This window comes from Trichosurus vulpecula, chromosome 1, assembly GCF_011100635.1.
Source record: "Trichosurus vulpecula isolate mTriVul1 chromosome 1, mTriVul1.pri, whole genome shotgun sequence".
NCBI classification, from domain to species: domain Eukaryota; kingdom Metazoa; phylum Chordata; class Mammalia; order Diprotodontia; family Phalangeridae; genus Trichosurus; species Trichosurus vulpecula.
This window is the reverse complement of record NC_050573.1, coordinates 567,104,460-567,125,880: the sequence shown is the minus strand read 5'-3', so window position 1 is coordinate 567,125,880 and position 21,421 is coordinate 567,104,460. Positions and strand designations below refer to the sequence as shown.

Genomic DNA, 21,421 nt, shown 5'->3' with positions numbered 1-21,421 from the left:
AAAGCTCTGTGAGAACAGATGACAAACCGCATGTCCAAGGAAAGAGAGCACTTGGGGGGTGGGGGTGGGAGGGAGCCCACCAACCCACCTCGCACACAGCTGCACTGAGCTTCCATAATCAAAACCATCATTACAGATCTGATCGTTTAGCTACAGCTGTAAAGAGATAGAAGTGTTGGAAGAGAAAACATGGCCCCCTGTGACACAGCCCTAGGGTTTGAGTGATCACTGGCACTTCCAAACTCTTCACTAGTACCACCTCTTCCTCCCTTTCCCTTCCCCCCTCTCCCTTCAAAGTCACCTCCCAAGTAGACCTCTCTCTCTCAGACTCAGACACACACACACACACACACACACACACACGCATGCACGCACGCACGCACACACGCACACACGCGTGCGCGCGCACACACACGCACCTTTTGAACAAAAGCAGCATATTTCTGGTTGAATGTAGCCACTAAGAGGGGATAAATGCTTTTTGTTGTAGACAGTGTGAACCTAAATTGTATTTCATTTCACAACTCATACAAAATGGGGTGTGTTTGGCCAGGATTTTCCAGAATAGGCATATCCTTGGTGTTGGAAAAAAAGAAAAAAAAATAAAAGATTTCTTCCTTCCCTGGAGAGCAGTGAAGACCCCACTTAGATACCTTCTATGTAATTGCTTTGGGAATTGTTTTTATATGAGCAATTTGGGTATCTGGTATGTGTGGTCTTGTTGGTGAAAGAAAGCCCTTATTATTCAGGGTGCGTGTGGGGGGAGAGGCAGACAGTTATTCAGGGTAAGGGAAAGGAGAGAGAGAGAAGAGACCGCTGAGGAACAGTCACTTTTAAGTTGGAAAAGCATGCACCCAACATGAAGTACTGAACAGATGTTGTTTTATTGCCTAAAGCCTTTTTTTCTTTAAATAAACAACAAAACATACCCTTGTGTTTTCCTCACCACAATAAGAATTTTCATGACTTTATTACTTGAATCGGCTTTGCTTTAACCCTTTCACTTTCTTTCCAAAGTGGTACGCTAAGACTCTCTTCACTCAGATACCAAATGGCATGATGTGGAACAGAGGTAATAAAATAACAGCCTAAGAAGGCTTTAGAACTTGGCTACTCAGTGGGTACCACTGAGCCATGAAAAATACTCTCAATAATTTCTGATTGACTTAGAAGAAAGTCAGGTAGTGATGAGATGACATAACAACATATACTATAAGAGGTATTACAAGAGATGGGGTTTTCCCTCAATGAACACTTTTGTGTTCCTGAGTGAAAAGAAAGCCCGATGTGAAAATTCGAGCCTGAAAACTTGTCTTTGTAAAACATGTCACGGCAAAAACGTCATGTATAAAAACGTTTCTTGACTAGCTATAACTCCAATGGCTAAACTTTTCTAGAGCTGTGATATCTAATATTAATGTAGCTTGTACTTGCCAAATTTGGCATGAAATATGAATTATCACATTTGTAGCATAAAGTCAACATGGACTTATTTATGTATGTATCCCAGATTTAATTTTGTACCAGTATGCATTTTGCAAATTGTGTAATAAAATAATTTTGGTGTTTCTACTCTATATTTTTATCAGTTAAAATGACTAAAAAGTAATTGAAAACCAATGTGAGGAAATGCATAATAGTTTCAATGACAACTCCATTAAAAGTCAATGAGAGTCACATGGCTAAAAACCACACACAATGCTTTGATGGAAGGCTGATTCATGGATAATTGCTTCCTCAGAGTAAATTTTCAATGACCAAATCAACCACGTAACAGGCCTGAAAATAACTAGGTGGCCAATGACCATGGTATCTGGTCATCTTATGTACAGTGGCCCTTACCAAACCCCACCATCATTGGAGTTAGGCATGTAATTTCAGGGCTTGCTATGTCTTGGGAGTGTGGGAAAAAAAATCTGATTTGGTCTAAATGTTGAGTGCTACGAATTACATTTACTACCAAAAATGATTATAACACATGAGGTTTTCATAGACTCTGAAGAGTTTGAACACAAACTTCAGGGCTTCTTTAAGTCTTTAAAGGAAGAAAAGAGAAATAATTTACAATACTCTCTAAAGAGGTTTTAACCCTATCTACTGCCTCCAGTCAGACAATGCATTTCTGCCCTCTTCCCAAGCTCTCCATTAGCATGGCATACTGAACTTCCTACTGAAAGACTAAAGACACTGAAATAAATTCTACAATAACCCTCCTCTCTTGAGATACCAACTGGCTTTGCACAGCAGATCTCTTTGTCCTTTGTGGCAAGTTATTTGCATGTCTTTTGGTCAACGGGAGAAAAAAAAATTTAAAACCAGGGCATTCTTCAACTGCTTGGGTTTCTTTCTACTGATAACTCCAAATCCACTGTTTTCAAAACTACTGCACAAAAATGAAAACAAACTCAGGAAATAAATTAAAGTTAATCTCATGAATATGTTTGAAAATGAGCTCAAAGTCAGACTCCTCCTAGGCACCTTCCCCTAAAATAAAATGGAATTAAATAGATCAAGGCCAGAGAGTGTAATGGAGTTATTATTCCTGCCACACAAAATGCAATTAGCCTAACATGTTATTTAATTTAAAACTCAGAGGAAAAGGAATAATTTAAAAACCCCAAAATTTGTTGGTTTCTTTATTATGTAAAAACTAAGTATTTCTAGAGGAGAAGATATCCCAAAAGGCTTACTTAGTGTGAGTCCACATATGCCAAGTAGAAAGCAGAGAATTACTACAATTATCCGAATAACAAGCCAATATGTAGTGTTTTCATAATTATCTTGATGTATCAATATAAGTATTTTTATTTGAATGATCCTGAAAATTATCCTAATTTGTTAGCCTCTTTTGCACTCGTGTGTGTGTGTGTGTGTGTGTGTGTGTGTGTGTGTGTAAACTCACAAGTGTTCTAGGAATCACTCACCACAACACTCAATCTATTAAAAGTCAAGAGAAAATTTAGATTATCTCAACAGGCCAATAGCATTCATTTATTTTTCCAGTTTCTAACATAAAAAGATATTTCTATGGACATTGTAGCAAAATAATGTAGGATTTGATTAAATATAAGTGAGAGAATGGTAAAGGTAGTTAATTTTAAATCATGATGCTCAAAGAGCCAGGTTCTTCAAAATCCATCAACTACAACTTGAGAGTGAGTCAGTGCAGAAATGTCATTAATTTTTTCAAGCCACTCTATTAGGTATTGCTTGATGCAGTAAAACCACGATCTTCCTAAAGCAACCAACTTATTTTCAAGGAGCACCACCTTACATGCTGGAAGAATCTGACTCAACACCTACCAATGGGATTTCCCTTGGGAATCCCAGAACACTCTGACCAGTGATGACTGTAGCACCTAATATGTAGGACTGTGTTCAAGTTTGCGCCATTTTACATAGGTATAGCCTCTGGAAGTTGCCTCAGATAAACAGAAACTGGAAGACACGAGAACAATACCTAAAAACTGCAAAGACTTCAGTCTGATCACTTAATGAAACACTGCAGAGTTATTTGCCCAAAGAAGACTTTTACTGAAGGAAAGAGCTATCCTTGGATAACCTGAAGACCAAATGAAATGGTTTCTTTAAAAATAAAAAGAGCCCAGCTAGTTTCTTACCTTGTAGCCAATCTCGAAAGTAGTGTAACCACATTTTAGGGAGCTGTTTGTTTTCTTCCAACATGACATACTTCACACTGCTGAAACTTTTGTGAAGATCATAAAGTAAGTGCTGGATATGTGGGTAGTCTGCTTTCTGTGTGACTATGTACATGTTGTAGAAAGAGAAATATTTGAACTGAGCTGCGATAAAGTCATACTCTCGGGTTTCTCGTGGCACAATGTCAGTCAGATCCAGCCCATCTCTCACTCGGGTGGTTCCATAAAGGCTGACCCCTAACAAACCCAGAAAAAGGAAGATAACCACAACCTGCAACAAGACAAAAAAAAGGGACAGGATCAGAACCTGGGCAACGTAATCAAGCTTCCCTTCTCAAAGAGAGGCGCCGGCTACAATCAGCACTCCCAAGCAGGACAGCGTTTTCTTTACTATCTCACTTTCACCACCACAGTGCCTCAAGATTAAATTGTAATTAATGAGAGTTTCTCCTCCTGGGAATCGGATCAATGTGAATCTCGTTGCTAAGAGTTACAGAAGAGATTTCACATAGATAAACGATCTATCTGTAGTCAAAGAAACTCCAACGGATACTTCCCACTAGAGGTACATAAAACAGCCCGAGAGTTCTTCCTTATGAAATAAGGGGATCAATACACATATGTTCTTGACTTTGCAGGTTCCCTCAGAATACCCCAAGGTAATTCACATTAAGTTGTTCTTTTTTGAAAAAAAAGTAGAGGGGCAGCTAGGTGGTTCAGTGAGTAGAGCACCGGCCCTGGAGTCAGGAGGACCCCAGTTTAATTCCGGCCTCAGACACCTGACACATTTACTAGCTGTGTGACCTTTGGCAAGTCACTTAACCCCAATTGCCCTGCCTTCCATCCTCCAAAAAAAAATCTCATTTTATCTTCACAACAATCTTGGGATTAGCCCCATTTTACAGAAGAGGAAATTGAGACAGACACAGGTTAAGGTTGTGCCCAGAGGCACAAAACTAAGTATCTGAGGTTGGATTTGAACTCAGAACTTCCCAAATCATGGTCTACCACTCTATCCACTCACTGGCCCACCTAGATTCTTAATTTACTCTCCTAAAGCATAAGTTCTCAATGTTTTTTTGGGTCATGGATTTCCCATTTTGGCCTATGATCCTCTTTCACAGTGGAAGGTTTTCGTGTGAACAAAACAAAACACATAGTATGACAAAGGAAAGTAGTTAAATTAAAATACAGTTATCAAAATATTTTAAAACCAGTTCATGGACTCCCAGGTTAAGAACTCCTTTTTTTTTTAAATTCAAAAATTAGTATTTTACTATTCCAGTACAAGGTTTTCTTTCTTTCTTTTTTTAAAAAAAATTGTTTATTTATTTTTAGTTTTCAACATTCACTTCCATAAGATTTTGAGTTCCTAATTTAAGAACTCCTTTTTTTAAAGGAAAGGTAGAATCATCTGTTTTTGACAGATTACCTTGGCTTTTGGTTTCAAGAGGAATGGCGCATAATGCTTCTCAGCAAAAGATGATAGGGTCCACTTAGTACAAGGTGGCTCCAGGCAATGAAGATTTGAGTCTGAGAACTGAGACAGCAAATCTCTTGTTGAGCTTGTACTTTCTGGACTATGGCAGCTGAGGTTATCCTGGGTCATGGTGACAGGCTGGACAGAGATCTCAGAGCGAGGTTCTGCGGTGGTATAATACACCTGGGTGTGAGGGTCATATTCAGTGCGCAACTGAACCGTGGACTGCATGGTGATTTGAGTTTCATGGGCAAAGCTGTGACTGCTGTACGGAGGGGGAGGGCTGTAACGGGTGTTGTCATGGGTATCTGTGTAGGCCTGAGGTTCAACCTGAATCACTCTGCTGACACAAGGACTGAAAGGAGTTGGGAAAACAAAAACAAAAACAAGGATTCAAAAGCTTGCACTGAATTAAGGAAAGATATCACTTGATATCTTTAATCTTATGCGTTTCTGACTTAAGAAGAAAACACCATTTTATTACGCTCAACAACTGTTGAGTTTGTGCTATGTACTCAGTAAAATAAACCACTGATATTATGTCTCATTAGAATATCTCTTTGAATGCTTCTTCATACCCTTAACCTCATTTGACCCTCCTCCCAAAAACTCTGCGTGAAGGGCAAGCATTATCCCCACTTGACAGATGGGGGATCTTGCCAATGGTCACAAAGCTAGTAAGAAACATAATCAAGACTGGAATCCAGGTTTCTTGACTCTTAGTCCTAGACTTTTCCTGTTATGTTAGCTTAATTAAACATACATGACACTCAGTATATTTAAATCTTTAAAGTGAAAATAATATGCTCAAATGACTTGATAAATATGCTTGCTTGAAGATGATACGTTCAAGTGATTTGATAAATGCTCCAAACTCATTTTTCCTCAACATAATCTGTTAGATAGTAAAACTAATGATTATCCCTCCTTTACATGTTAAAAAAAATCAATTCTGTATAAAGAAGAATAAATTAAACCAACCACATGGCTTACCCTGAATATAGCTTTATTAATTATTATTTTATTCATTAATTAAAACAGAGTGAATGATAGCGAATCTAACCTTCCCTTCACCCACACCTTCATGACTTTTGAAATCCTTCTTTCCAAAACTATATATAGTAAATATCCTGAAGCAAACTACCTTACTGTTTTAACCTTTAAATTTATGAACTAGAAGGTACTGAGCAAATGGTACTGTTCTGTAAATACAGGATACAAATTTGTTTACCACAGAAGTTTACCTTGTAAAACAGCAGAAGATATCCAACCTCCTGTCTTCTCGTCTATACAGGTCCATACTTAGAATAGCAGGGAAAATGAGCAGAACCATGGCAAAATTAAATACCACAACTATAGCAGCCTATAGAAATCAAGAAAAGAAAATCAAGGTCAGCAACAGGCCTCTTCTCAAGATGGGAAATCATCTGAAAAAAGCCTTCAAGCTTCTTTGAATTTTACCCAGCAGTACTGAAGTGACATCCTTGAATTTTAAAAATTCTAATCTTTAACAACGAATGGTTTAGCTAACTCAGAAAAATTTCAAGTAATGTAAAAAGACATCCCTTCCCTTCATGGGTTTACTAATCTGTCACTTGGCAATGATCTCACCACTAAAAGACAATGGGGTATGTGAGACATGAAACAGAAAACAAATCTGGCCTAGGAGTTAGGAAGCCTGGGTCCTAGTCCCTGGACAGCTACATGACCTTAGGTAAGGCACTTAGCCAGTTTCTCCATCTAATCAATGAGATCATATGTGCAAATTTCTTTGCAAGTCTCAAAGCCAGCTACTGTCACCGCCACCGCCACCAGCACCACGACCACGACCACCAGCACCACCATCACCACCACCGCTGCCATCACCATCACCACCGCCACCACCACCAGCACCGCCACCACCACCACCGCTGCCATCACCATCACCACCGCCACCACCACCACCAGCACCGCCACCACCACCACCGCTGCCATCACCATCACCACCGCCACCACCACCGCTGCCATCACCACCACCACCGCTGCCATCACCACCACCACCGCCACCACCACCAGCACCGCCACCACCACCACCGCCGCCATCACCATCACCACCGCCACCACCACCAGCACCATCACCACCACCACCGCTGCCATCACCATCACCACCGCCACCACCACCGTCACCGTCACCACCAGCACCGCCACCGCCACCGCCACCAGCACCACGACCACCAGCACCACCAGCACCATCACCACCACCACCGCCGCCATCACCATCACCACCGCCACCACCACCATCACCACCACCACCGCCGCCATCACCATCACCACCGCCGCCATCACCATCACCACCGCCACCACCACCGCTGCTATCACCACCACCACCGCTGCCATCACCATCACCACCGCCACCACCACCAGCACCATCACCACCACCACCGCCGCCATCACCATCACCACCGCCACCACCACCAGCACCGCCACCACCACCACCGCTGCCATCACCATCACCACCGCCACCACCACCAGCACCGCCACCACCACCACCGCTGCCATCACCAGCACCACCAGCACCATCACCACCACCACCGCTGCCATCACCATCACCACCGCCACCACCACCAGCACCATCACCACCACCACCGCTGCCATCACCACCACCACCGCCGTCACCACCAGCACCACCGCTGTCACCACCAGCACCGCCGCCACCGCCACCGCCACCGTCACCACCACCACCAGCACGTATAAAATAAGGAAGTAGCACTTACTAGGTCTTTTCTGAGATCATCTACTTTTTCTAGCCCTAAAAATCCTTGCTTTTCCTGACCACCTGCCCTGTTCCTGTTCTTCCCTCCCCTCCCCCCACAGTTAGGTGCTCTCTCTTTCAAAGTACATACTTTGAATTTAATTTTCTCTAGGAATGTTGTATCCCTCCAAGTAGAATCTAAGTTCCTTAAGGGTAGGGACTATTTCTTTTTTTCTCTCTGCATCTTTAGTACTTAGTACATGGCTTTACGCATCTATATACTTAATGTTTGTTACATCTAATTGAATGCAATTAAAAATTCTGAGCACATAATTTAATTTTTTGAAGTTTTACTTAGTAACTTGCTATTAGAGAATCAAATCACACATACAAAGAAAGAACAATGTGTATATTTCTGGAGTTGTTTTTTTTTAAACTTCCCCTTCTGTAAATTTTTAGAATGGCACTGATTTGACATTTCGAAAAATTGTGTGTAAGATAGATTGAGTATATCATAATGGTACCTTTTATAAACAAATTAAAATTTCAAACATCTCCTCTGGGGTTTTTAATCAGTTTCATATATCCTCTGCAATACCCTGTGGTGTTTCTTTGTGTGCACAGTAAAATAAAAGGTCAAGGATAGTAAAGCAGGAAAGAAATTCCTTTATGTGATTATTGCATACATAGAATCAACCAGTACAGATTTTTAAAAATCACTCCATGATGTAGCATAAACCTTAGTATTCCAGCAAGGCTCCTGCTGACAGTGAAGATCATAAAATTGGGGCTATACTGGGTTAGTCAACAGAGGGTCAGTTGAATAGGGAGATAAGGGGAAGGAAGACATCTGTTAAAACTTTTTCTTCAGAAACTATAAATGATCAAGATTTAAATAAAAACACTTAGAAATTAAAATAATAATTTTATAATAAAACTTCTTGTGATATTTGTTAAGGAACAGCTAAATCCTAAATACTTCCAAACAGTGGAGACCACACAGGGAAGGAAACATTGGAAAGTAGAGGCAATTCAAAATCTGAATAATAATGATAAAAGCTAGCATTTATATATCTCCATTGTAATAAGAGCTTAAAATATGATCCTGTTTGACCTTCACAAAAACCTGGGGAGTTAAGATCATTAGACCCCCACTTTACAGCTGAGGAAACTGAGGCAAAGAAAGGTTAAGTGATTTGCCTAAGGTCACATAGCCAGTAAGTGTCTAAGGCTAGACTTGAACTCAGGTCTTCCTGATTCTGGGCTTAGTGCTCTATCCACAGCACCACCTAGAAAAAAATTAAGTTTTAAAAGGGTTTATAATAAGAGGAACATCAGAGGTGAAACTGCATCCAGCATACCTTAGATTGATGTTCTTAATAACTAATCATTGGACGGATTTCTGAGCTGCTTCCTCATAATGAGAGAGTCATAAAGTGATTTGTTTTGTATTTCGTAACTTTTATCACCTTTAACAGTAGATTTTTAAATACCCTTTTCACGTTCCTAAATGATCTTTCCCAATTGAAAATATGGTGAAATGTCACTAGTTTGGCAAAACCTAAGTAATACCATGAAAACTTTAGATCTTCCTTTTATGCTTGAGAGGTTAACTTATGCCAAACCATCACTCAGTACATTCAAAGAAAAGATCCGGGATCTCTGGAGAGTTCTCTGATGCTTTCAGATTGCTGGGCATGTATCATATGGCCTCTTACATTGCATAGACGTGATAAAGAGACTAGTAAGATTGTTTGAGGGCAGCTCTGCCTTTGTGTCTCCCCCATGCCTCACTCATTACTCTGTGCTTCCTTGGCACTTAATAAAAATTGTTGAATGAGTGAATCAAAGTCAAAAGCATTAATTTCCTAGTGACCTCTTCTAACTGAAACTATAGAATGTTCTTCCTTGTTCATTTTAAAATTTGTTTTTATTCTTCCTGGGAAGGAGAGGCTTATGAAAAAGAACCCTGCGGAACCTACGATGTTGAGGATTTCGGAAATGTTTTAGCTTTGTGCCCTAGAGACTGAGTATAGGACTGTGCCTCCAACCCCACTCTCTTCCATGTGGAAAGGTTAAGGAACACAGATACAGAGACTGGATTGGAAGGGAGGAAGAGGTTGGTCCTAGGAAAAAAGAAAAGTGTGGGCAAAACAGTCAAAAAGAAAACTTTTTCATGGTTTTGTTTTTCTTTTTTTAAAAAAAAAAGGTATAAATAGGAAGCACAGACTCTATTTCTGGGGAAGGGATGGTATCTGAAATGGAAGGAACCTCACAACCTTTGTTGTTTTCCCCCATCAATATTAGTGATTCCAAACCTTAGAAAATCCAGCTGCTGCTCTTACATCTGTTAAGTGAAGTGAAAAAAGAATAGCTGTTTGTGCTGGAGTCACTGAGAGAGAAGCCAAGCGAGGCTAGTAGGTTGGGGCCCTACCTAAGGTATGTGCTGCTATTTTCCATTCCTGGCAGACCACCCAAGGAGAGTGGGTGTATATCATAGCTAGAGGTGATGAACAGGCGAGGATGCCTGTCACCTAGACTTCCACCTTACGGATGATGATTGGCAATTCCCTTCTGATAGAACATGCACAGCCCAGATGTTCCCCCTTTCAATTCCCACACCCCCTTTACTTTTATTAATTAAATTCTTACAACAGCAGCACAGAAAGTTGTTGGTGCCAGAAAAGGAAAGTAGTGAGTTTTTTTTTTTAAAGAAACGATATTTAAACAGCCTAGGCCAGTTTCTTAACAGGTCCATACTCTTAAGGCACTATGGGTATTCCTTAGAGTATATAATATCCTATAAGAAAAGCAGCTTGGCATAGTAGATGGATAGCTGGCCTCAGAGATAGGAATTCATGGGTTCAAGTTCTACCTTTGACACATATTAATTCTATAACTTAGCCTTTCACTGAATACCTCCAGACAACTCTATAAAACAGAAAACTGCGAAGAAGCCACTGATCTGCAATGGTAGAAGCTCCTTACAGGGACATCCCAACACAGGATACAATTAAAAGGACAACAAACCCATGCGGGAATACATAATCTATCGATAGATAAATAATATGTGCACGAGCACATTTGTCATTTTGATCTCATGCATCTTATACTTTGATGGAAAAAAATTCACTCTCTATTTTATTTCTAAATAAATACAAAGTTAAATGCAAAATGCTCTCTAATACAATATTAACACTGATTTGGGAGAACTGTACATTTTCTTCCCCAACAATACTGAATTAATGCATACTTGATATTGCTATTATCTATAAAAGGATATAATTTGACCTATGATGTATTAAAATGTATGTAGCAATGAGCGTTATCATAGAGTTCTTTAAGTGACAAATATAGTTATTAAGGAAATATCTATTAGTTTCCATTACGTGTGATTGAGAAGTATCCGTGATGAACCAATTCTCCCCATACCTAACATAATGCAGCAAATCATGCAGTGGGGGAGGGATATGTTAAAATTTTCAGACCATGACATCATGGCTCACTCAGTGGTACCCCAATAGTCTAGAATAGTTAATGAATGAGGGCTCACTAAGTGGTACCCCAATAATCTAGAAGAGTTAATGAACCTTCCCAAAGGCCAAATTTCTACCCAGGAAACAAGTATTTCAAAAAAATCAATATAATTCAACTATTAATGAAATATTAAACTAATACTGGGGTTCTCATGACAATTTCTAAGAAAAGTAGGATTTCAACCACAAAGGCTTTGGTACCGCTATTGCTTTTATATTCTTCTCTGCTTTTAGAATGCCTTTTCCCATAACCAGTGGACACCTGCTGAAATCCTATCCACCATTCGAGGACAGGGTTTGACTGCCATTCCTCTCCACCCCACAACCAGAACGACCTTTCCTTCTTTGTCTGAACTTCCGCTGCTCTTTTATCACATTCACTCAAATATAGCGCTTGAGGTAGATGAGAAGAGGGTAGGAGGAGTCTCAGAGAACTCACACAAACATGCAGCCTATAGCAGAATCATAATGTCAGAGTCATCACAAACTAGCCCTCCTCATGAGCTAAATTCCCAACTTTAGAGCGCATGCAGAGCTGCCATATACTAGATGGGTGGAAGAAGGGAGACACAATAAAGGCAGTAGCATGATACAGTCAAAAGAACGCTGGATTCAGGGTCAGAGGGATTCAAATCCTGACCTTACCACTTATTGCTTGTGGCTACTTTGTGTAGGTCATTTAACCTCTTGGGGCTCAAGTTTCTTCATCTGCAAAATGAGATTGGATTACATGTTCTCTATGAATTCTTTCTAGCTCTTAATGGATGATCCTACTGTGCCCTAGTAGGTCCACTGCGCCACAGGAGTATATGCAACCCCCGAAAGAAGGAAGCAACACAGTTGTGCACTTCTTTCCCTTCATTACTGAAGGCTTAATTGGTTCATTTCCTCCCTTCCTGCTAATCAGATATGCCTTTCGATCAATAATCAATAAGGAAGAACTTCTTAAGCATCTCTGTGCTAGGCATTTTACTGGGTATTATGGACAAAAAGACAAAAAAGAACCAGATCCTGTTGTTGAGGAGCTCACCGTCTATCTAGGCAAACCTAAAAGATATTTTATACCCAGCCAAGAGGTACCGATGATGGCAATCATCCACTCTCTTCCCAAATGCCCCTTTGATATGGCCTTCTTTCTCCCAGCTTTCCTAATTTCCTAAAGAATTATCTTGTTCCATGTGATCACGTGTTAATAAAAAGAAGTGGGAAGAAGTCAAGGGCACCTGTTTCTAAACTTACTGCACCAGATAAATGTGAACTGCGCTTACTGATTAGTGGTTTGCTGTTGGGGGGCAGGGAAAGAAAGAAAGAGAAAAGAAGGAAGCTATTTTAGTGGTTCTTTAGGTGCATCAGAAGCAAGTAAAAAACAACAGTGTTTTCTTGTTTAAATTAGCTCTAAATAAAGTGGAAAAACATGAATTAAGTGGAGTTTAAGGTGTAAGTGAGGAAATCCACAAAGAACTACAGTTCACATGCATTCTGATGACGGTGTTGTGATTAAAGGAAACATCAGCTATTGAAAAATCATCTCATTCATATTGGTCACACCTTATGACATGCAAAACAAAGACATCTCAAGCCCTGACAATGTATTTAGAGAGCACAGAGAAGGCATGGACCCTGCCTAATGGGGTCTCAGTCTAAACACTCTTCCCATTTGGAACAATAAGCAGTTCTGTTCTGGGATTTTTTTCATTGAAGAGCAAATGCCATTCAGTTACCAGCAGAGCCCCAGTGCAGGTCACTGGGTGCATACTTGACACATTATTTTGCCCCAAAGGACTGGAGATGGTGTCACTGCTTATTTGTATAGAGATGGGATTTGGACAGATGCATGAAGAGATCAGACATTTCAATATCACCAGAAAAATTCATCCACTTCTTTTAATAAGGCTGGAAAAAATCCTACTGGGGTGCAGGGGGTGGAGTTGGAGGAATAAAATCGATGTTAACATCTGTTTCTTTATAGGACTGAACAATTTTGGATCACTCCAGATCCTTACTTAACCTGTGGGAGTCTCTCCAATGTAAACACAATGAATACAACTGGCTACAAATCACCACAACTGGGGACATTTTAGAAAAAGAGAATTTGTAAAGCCTATTTGCCAGTGGAGAATGTCAATAGATTTTAAAAGTGACCAAAAATATCTTTTAAGTAGCAACTCTTTTAGAGTACTGAAGTAATCATAACATTTTTGGGATGCTGAATGAGCCAGTTTCCCAGTGTATAAACAATTCCTGGAGCATAAAGGAGGCCCTCTTGGGATGAAAACACAGTTTACTAAATGGTGCTCTAGTGGCTTGAATCAGAAATGCAGTTTCCTAAAGACTATTTGTTTTCCTAGATTTTTTATTTTTTTTACAGAGGAAGACTTCAGTTCATTATATACTTATAACAATATTTTCTCCATACCATGTAAAAGAAAAGGTTTTTAGTGTTCTTTTTGAAAAGTTTGCCATGGGTACTCTTTAGTAAGCTCTGAAGATCATGTTAAATAAAAGACAATTAGGAAAATATGAGTTTTATCTTGTTTTCATCTATATTGCTGAGATAGGAAGACATGAGAAGGAGAAAGGAGATGGGAGGAGGGTAGAAAGGTTAGGGGGAAATTTCATTTTTTTTTTGAGATAAAGTTGAGATTGAGAAGAGAAATCTCAACTATATCTAAAATTTACAAGTTTCCATTCAATTCAACTGTCTGCATATGGGATGAAAATAAAATCTGAAAATCTAGTTCAGCAAATGCCTATACTATACTGTATCAAATATCAAAGGGAAAAAAAGCTGAATAACGAATAAGATCTGGACACACCTACAATTATACAACAATTATTAATTTAATTATTACGTGATTAAGTGCAATTTTAAATATTTTCGTTATCTCTGAATTTTTCATAAGTCAGGTTAAAATGCATTCATCTATTCAACAAAATATCTGACATTAAATCCAGCAAGCGTTTAAGTACCCACTAGGTGCAAGATGGCATTGAGTTATGTTAGGCAATAATCTACAATCACTGATCTTTCCAAAAAGTCTTTCAGTGCTTCATAATTTTCTTCTAAGTATCAATCAATGGTGCTCAAGAATTTGAGAAAATTATTTGTTGAAGAGTCAAATAGTATAAAAATGCTAGAAAACAGATAATTCACCTTGCAACTGATACACTAAGTCTACAAAAAAAGCTAATAAGATGCCCTTTTGAAAACACAACTTTTTAGACTGCCAAAGGCAATGCCATGGTAAATTCTAAGCAGGCCTGTGTATCTCATACTAAAGATAAACAAGTAAGTATTAGCAAATTAGCAGCATGGCGCAGTGGAAAAAGCAGAGGTTCATAAGTAAAAGGATCTGGGTTCAAATCCTGTCTGTCATCTGTGTGACTTAAACTTCCTTGGTCTTCAGTTTCTTTAACTGTAAGATGCAAAATTTGGTTACGCGGCCCTCAAAAGTCCTTCTAGCTCTAAGATCCTACAAGTTATAGTTGTGTTAATAGTTTTGCTGGGAAAAGTTTATTTATTAGCTTAAATTAAGAAGCTTTATAAAGTACTGAGTGTAGTCCAGGTGCTGACTTTGTTTTGCAAAGATATTTTGCATTCTGGTGTATTGGGGAAATTCAAATACATGATTATTCACTAAAAGCCGAATAATGACTCTGATGACAGAAGTCTAGTTCGAACAAAAGAAAAATCACAAGTTGACCAAATTATAACAACAAACCTAATGAACTAATTTACTAATCGATTTTCCTGTTCACGTATGACTGTAACCCCCCTTTTTTTGCTAAACAAAATCAGAAGACTAAGGTAACATGAAAAGGCAGAACTTAGGATAAAATGATATTTAATGACACTGTCATACATGTAATTACAAAACTTCAGAGATTATGCCATCTGTTTTAAAAAAATCACTCCTTGCTCCTTGCAGGCAGGGACCAATGGGTTTTTTTTCTTGTTCTTTGTACTCTCTTAATCTGGCACGGTCCCTTGAACATAGTTGGCTGTTGATAAATTTACATTAAATGGAACTGAATTGAACTCGCTCTGCATAACTGATGAACGTGGGGGGACTTCCACAGAAATTCTCAGAATCTTCACATTGACCACGTGCAGATAGGAAAAACGTAAGGTGGAAATAGATCAAAAAGCACTCTCAGATACAAAAACTTGAAATGAGATTAGGAACTTCTCAGAAACTTAGGATAAAGGTAAATGATTTACTACGAGCATGGACCTGCTGAATGAACATTTTAAAGGTAGTATGTATGTTTTGTGACATCTAAACTCCAGACTGAAGTTTTAAGTCAGATTAGCCATTTGTACATATTCCATAAAGAAAAGAAATGATCTATGAATTCCCTTACAAGTAGCCCTCTACGAGTCTGTGAGATCTGGGCGGCTGAATTTGAGGCTTTTTGAGCATTTCGAAGAATCTCTGAACGTACTAGAAACTTACCTGGAGTGAAAATGCCCGAAGAGCAGGAATAGGAATTAAAGCTGCCATAAAAAAGGCTGTGACATTACTGATCGAGGTGAGGGCCACACTGGCTCCAGTTCGCTTCAAACATTCCCCTGTCCTGTCCTGGAAATGACACACGGCACCTTTTAAAGCTCCGTATGGTAGCATCTCATTAGAACACGTTAATCCAAGTTGACAACAAGCATTTATTAAGTGATTACTATGTACTAGGCACTAAGATAGAGAGAAAGTCTATGTAGATGAACTTCTTCCCTCAAGGATCTCACAATCTAACAGTGGAAGACAATATGCAAACAGCTATACATAGAGGCAGAGGTAATCTCAGAAGGAAGGCACAAGTAGTGAGGGGGACTTAGCAAAGCTTCTTGGAGAAGGTGGGATTTTTGCTAAGACTTAAAGGAAGCTAAGAGGCAGACAAGGAGAGAGAGCCTTCCAGAAAGAGGGAAGGGCCAGTGAAAATGAATAGTTGTGAGAGGGAGAATCTTAAGTGAGAATTGGCCAAGGAGACCACTATAACTGAACTGTAGAGTATGTAGAGACAAGTAAAGTGTAAGAAGACTGGAAAAGTAGGAAGGGGCCAAGTTATGGAAGGCTTTGAAAGCCAAACGGAAGCTTTTATAATTGACCCTAGAGTTAATAGGGATTAAGTCATAACACAATTCAACTCTAAAGTAAAAACTTGATGTAACTACAATATGTTTAGCTTCACCTCCTACTACCAGCATTAATAACGGTATCTCAGTATAGTTTTTTTTGAGAAAGCAGATTACTACTAAAATTATCATAAATACATTTTAAAAACTCACTTAAATTACATTATAGTTGAATGAATGTCATAATAATTTTAAAAGATTAACAAAAGACTCAGTATAGCTGCAGAACTGAAATTTCAGTTAACGCTGACATGAAAAATATTTATTTTATTAAGGACATGCATTGTATCAATTCACTCCTATTTTCAATTCTTTTCAGACAACAAAACTGGCATGCATTGACTTCACATTAAACTATTTGTTTTCTTGAGTGTTAGCACTGCATGTACTTTAGAAAATCATGTTGCAATGAACCAGAAGACCACACAAAGATTTATCCTTTATTCAGAAATCAGGAAATATTCTTTTTCTAACTTAAAGCTCTGTTTACTTGTTATATAAAAGCTGAATTTGTGGTGACCAAAGACCAAGCTGCCAGACAAAATTGAACCTAGTTTTCAGAAAATTAAAAAAAAACAGGCAACTACATATTGCTTTGGAAAAGACATAGCATTTAGAAAGGAAATCTGATTAAAAATTAAATTTCACATTAAAAAAAAAGAAATTGTTCCAAGAGCACCTTGGACCTAAGGCTTGGCTAGGTTTGCAGGAATTCTTGTGGGTCTCTTTAAAGTTTACCTCATTTTAAATAAATACTATTTGGTAAAAATTAGGGGGAAACCTTGCTTTTTCTTCTACATAGTACATTAATGCTCCAAACAAATTCTTCTGATCCTGGACATTTTATTTTAAGATTTACGACAAAAAAGGAACTTTTAAAAAAGGGATACAGTTCTAGGTATTAGGTGTATTTGTGTTTGCCACTGGCTCCCTCCCATTCTTCCCCCATCTTTTCCCTTTACCTCAAAAGGGATTCTCTTATTTTGCCCTGTTTCGCTGAATGCGTGTGCCAAAAGGAAAACATCATCCACACCGACTCCAAGAGCAAGAAAAGGCAAAACCTATGCAAAGAAGGTTAAATGACAACGGTATTATTACACTGATGACCCACTTGAGTATCTATCAGATATCCAAAATGAAGTCTATCATTTTATTCTGTAGCTCTTTTGAGATTACCCTTTCAGATCTCCAGCAGCCTAGTGCTTTTATAACTCAACCTTGAATACAGAACTGCATTAGATCTCTATGTACAAAAGGCTTTCAGAGTTACAAAGCAAGAAGGGATAGAAAGAGATCTAAAGAACCAAAGTAAGCATCAGTATTGACAATTCTTCCCTCTCTAAAAACTCCCTCCACTCCTCTATCTTCTTGGAGTGGACCACCTTATGAACAAAGCTAAAAGGCACATGTCCTAGTGAAAGAGAATCCACAGTCCTTTGCTATATGAAGTGAAGATGACTGGTTAGTTCAAACTCTGGAGAGTGGATAGGTGCAAATGAACATCAGATGAATGGCTCCTTGAGTACCTGAGTTGTTGCAGCATTAAAGGAAATTCCAATCAATGAGCACAGGCCCAATCCCGCAGCTACTGACAGTGCAACCAACAAGACTCCAGCCAGTCCCACAGCACCCTGGGATTTGGCACAGTCCCACCGGAGCATAGTCAAACAGGCATAGGCGAGCTGTGAGCAGAGCAGTGAGGGTTGGGGGTGGGAAGGAATAGAGGGGAATTGGGGGAAAGAGGAAGAGTAGAAGAAAAAGAACACAAAACAAAAGCCAAATGTTGGAGTATATAAGGATGATTCAAAAGTTTTCTCAACCCGGACCCCATATCAGATATATAAATACATACACATAGATTGCATTACAAAAAATACACAGAGTTAATGACACTAGAAAGTCAAAGATGTCCAAATTGCAAATGAAAAAAGAGTTCATATTTTAATTTAAAAACCATTATAAAGCTTGGAAGTTAGTGTTAACGACCAACTGGTATGGGAGTGGTGAAGGTCGACACAACAGAATCCATTTTTACCATTAATAAGTAGCCACTAGCAACTCGGATAACACTGACGTCTGAGAAGGATTTCAGGATGTCATCCAGAGTAGTCGTAGTAAAAGAAAGCACCTTCTGCGTAGAGTTTTGTGCAACACTCTGATGAACCACCTATGAAAAGAAAATAACAAAGAATCAGAAACACCAAATGGAATGAGGAATTCAATTAGTATTCAAAAGCACAGCATTAAAAGAAAAAAAAAAACTCTACATCATACAGGATGGTTGACCTTGAACTGATCACCAGCACCACAGAATAACAGAACTTGAGATATGGAAGTGACTGCAGTGGCCATCCAGTCCAACCCATTAAATAAGAGGAGAAGGCCCAGAGGCAGGTGAAGGGCCCATGGATACTCACATGGGGACTATACGGCAGACTAAGAATGGAACCTAGTCTGTCTGGCTTAAAATCCAAGGCTTTTTTTTTTTACCATGTCATCCTTACCCCCATTCATTCAAAATGGTTGATTTTTTAAAAAGTTTAATTTAAGAAGACTGTTACATGGCCACATGTTACATATCCTTCATTTTTCTCTCTGTTACAACTCTAAGGTTGATCTGTAGCCGTATCAATTTTTGCTCCTAATACAAAACAACAAATTCTTAAGGGCACTCCTCCCCCTCTTCATTGGCTAGCCACTTTTAAAAGGTCATGAGCAGCTTGGTCGAGGTCACTGCTTGGGAAACAAAGGCCAAATAAAGTCACATGACCTCACCAAGGGACTGCAGCTGTGAACAGATTTCGATGCCTCGCTAATGTTTTCCAGACACCTTTTCTAACTGACCAAGTGCCTTTCTACAGTACTATGGTTTAGATCTACAGTTCTCATTTGGTCACTCAAAACAACAGCAACTGGAAGTAAGGTCCTAGCTTTTAAACCTTCAGTTCTTGGGAATCTAAGAATTAAATCTCTATGTTGGGAAGACTAGAAGTACGTTATAAAGTCACCAAGTTCTGGGTAATATTGCAGTAAAAAATTAACTGCATCTGCTAATGATTTTTACAAAATGGTATAAAAAATGCCTTTTTAAATTAAAAAAAAAATGAAGTTTATTTCTATCTTTTTGTTTTTATATCACCTACATTTCTAGTATACCTCTCCCTCCCTCAGAGCTATCCCTTTTAAAAAAGAAGGGAAGAGAAGGGAAGGGAAGGAAAAGGAAGAAATATGAAAGGAAACACTTCCATAAAACCAAACAATTCATCAACTGAGTGTAGCAGAATAAACAATGTTGCATACCCTTAGACTCCCAGCTCTGCAAAGAAGAGAGGGAGGAAGGGAGGTACTTTTTCTGCTCTCTTCTTTGGGACCAAGCTTGATTATTACAAAATATATCATCTTTTGTAAAAATGGTGAACTTGGTGATGGGATTTCTAATACCAAACCTAGATTAGAGGCATGGCTTCTGAGTGACTTGGTCGTGGCTTCTGGACGACTTTGTAATTTACCTCAACATACATTCTCTGCCAGGCCTCCAGAATTGCTGCTGCCTTGTCTTCATTCCAGTTTATATGTGAAACATATTCATAGCCCTTGAAGTGTTCATACATTTGCTTGGGAGTCATTAGTTGAAACATAGTCTGCAAAGCCTGAGCACTGTAACAGAAGTTGGGGGAGGGAGGAAGAGGCATAAAATAAACATTTCCAGGAAGCGATTTTCATGGCATCAAATCCCGAATGAGGGCCTCCGACTAAGTTACAAGAATTCTTTTCTTTTCTATAGCACATGTTCCTATTACAAGTGAACCTGAGTAATTATCCTATTTAGTCACTTGGGATGCAGATTTATGTGCCACATAAAAGGTGGAACCTTACACACTTTTTAAAGAGATAAGCACAAAAATTAGATTAATAGTCGATTTCCTTTTCTTGGTTTCTATTAAACAAAACAGGAAGAACAGAAGAGAGGATAGTATGACTAGATATAATGGAGTTCAGTCATAATGCAATGCTGCTCATCTAGAGGCCCCAGACTTTGGCTTTCCTTGAGGGAGAAATGCCAGACACTTGACAAGAATCTCTAAGGGCACAAACGTTTGTTAGCATTATGAAACAGTATTTTAGCACATCTGATTTAGCTTGAACAAAGTATTTTTTTAAAAAAAGGATAAATTATGACATGAACAACGTTCCTTCTTCCTTCTTATTGTATTCTTAGGCTTTTGCTTTCTGATTGCTTTATAAAACAAGTTTATCACAAAAAAAGACTACATTGATTTCAATATTCTTTTATTTTTTGGGGAGAGTGGCTTTCACTATCTCACCTGGGCTAGAAGTACAGTGGTCATTCACTCACCTGGCCCCACTGCTGATGGGTGTAGAAGCCCTGGTTTCATTTATCCCCTGGCCCGACTTTTGATCTGGGTCGTTTTGCCCCTCCTCAGGTAGTCCGTGGCCTCCCTGATCCCAGGGCAGGTCATCACACTGGTACAAGAATGGGGGGGGTCCTATATTGCTCTTTTGTTGTTGCTGTTCAGTCTTGCCCAACTCTACATGACCCAACACGGACCATACTGTCTGTGGGGTTTCCTTGGCAAAGATACTGGAGTGGTTTGCCATTTCCTCCTCCAGTAAGGTAAACAGAGGTCAACTGACTTGCACACAGTAAGTTCCTGAGGCTGGATTTGAACTCAGATCTTCCTGACTCTAGGCCTACTGCTCTATTCCCTGAGCCACTTAGCTGCCTATAGCTCTACTGTACCTCAGAACTCTCAAATTCAATTGATCCACCAACCTCAGCCTTCCCAGAAGAAGAGACTACAGGTAGGAGCCAACATGCCCAGCTTGATTTCAATATTCGATAACCTTGACTGTCTAGAA

At 39.2% G+C, this 21,421-nt stretch overlaps 1 protein-coding gene across 1 annotated transcript in view; it reads right to left on the bottom strand.

The window, feature by feature from the left end:
* The window catches only part of PTCH1 (patched 1), a 76,650-nt gene that overhangs the window by 21,197 nt on the left and 34,032 nt on the right, over window positions 1-21,421 (bottom strand). The window contains exons 8-15 of the mRNA XM_036742272.1: window positions 20,050-20,197; window positions 18,576-18,707; window positions 18,067-18,222; window positions 17,503-17,601; window positions 15,864-15,989; window positions 6,384-6,502; window positions 5,092-5,494; window positions 3,621-3,930 (exon numbers count right to left, since the gene is read on the bottom strand). Of these exons, the coding sequence (XP_036598167.1) occupies window positions 3,621-3,930; window positions 5,092-5,494; window positions 6,384-6,502; window positions 15,864-15,989; window positions 17,503-17,601; window positions 18,067-18,222; window positions 18,576-18,707; window positions 20,050-20,197 (1,493 nt within the window). The remainder of the gene's footprint in view (window positions 1-3,620; window positions 3,931-5,091; window positions 5,495-6,383; window positions 6,503-15,863; window positions 15,990-17,502; window positions 17,602-18,066; window positions 18,223-18,575; window positions 18,708-20,049; window positions 20,198-21,421) is intronic.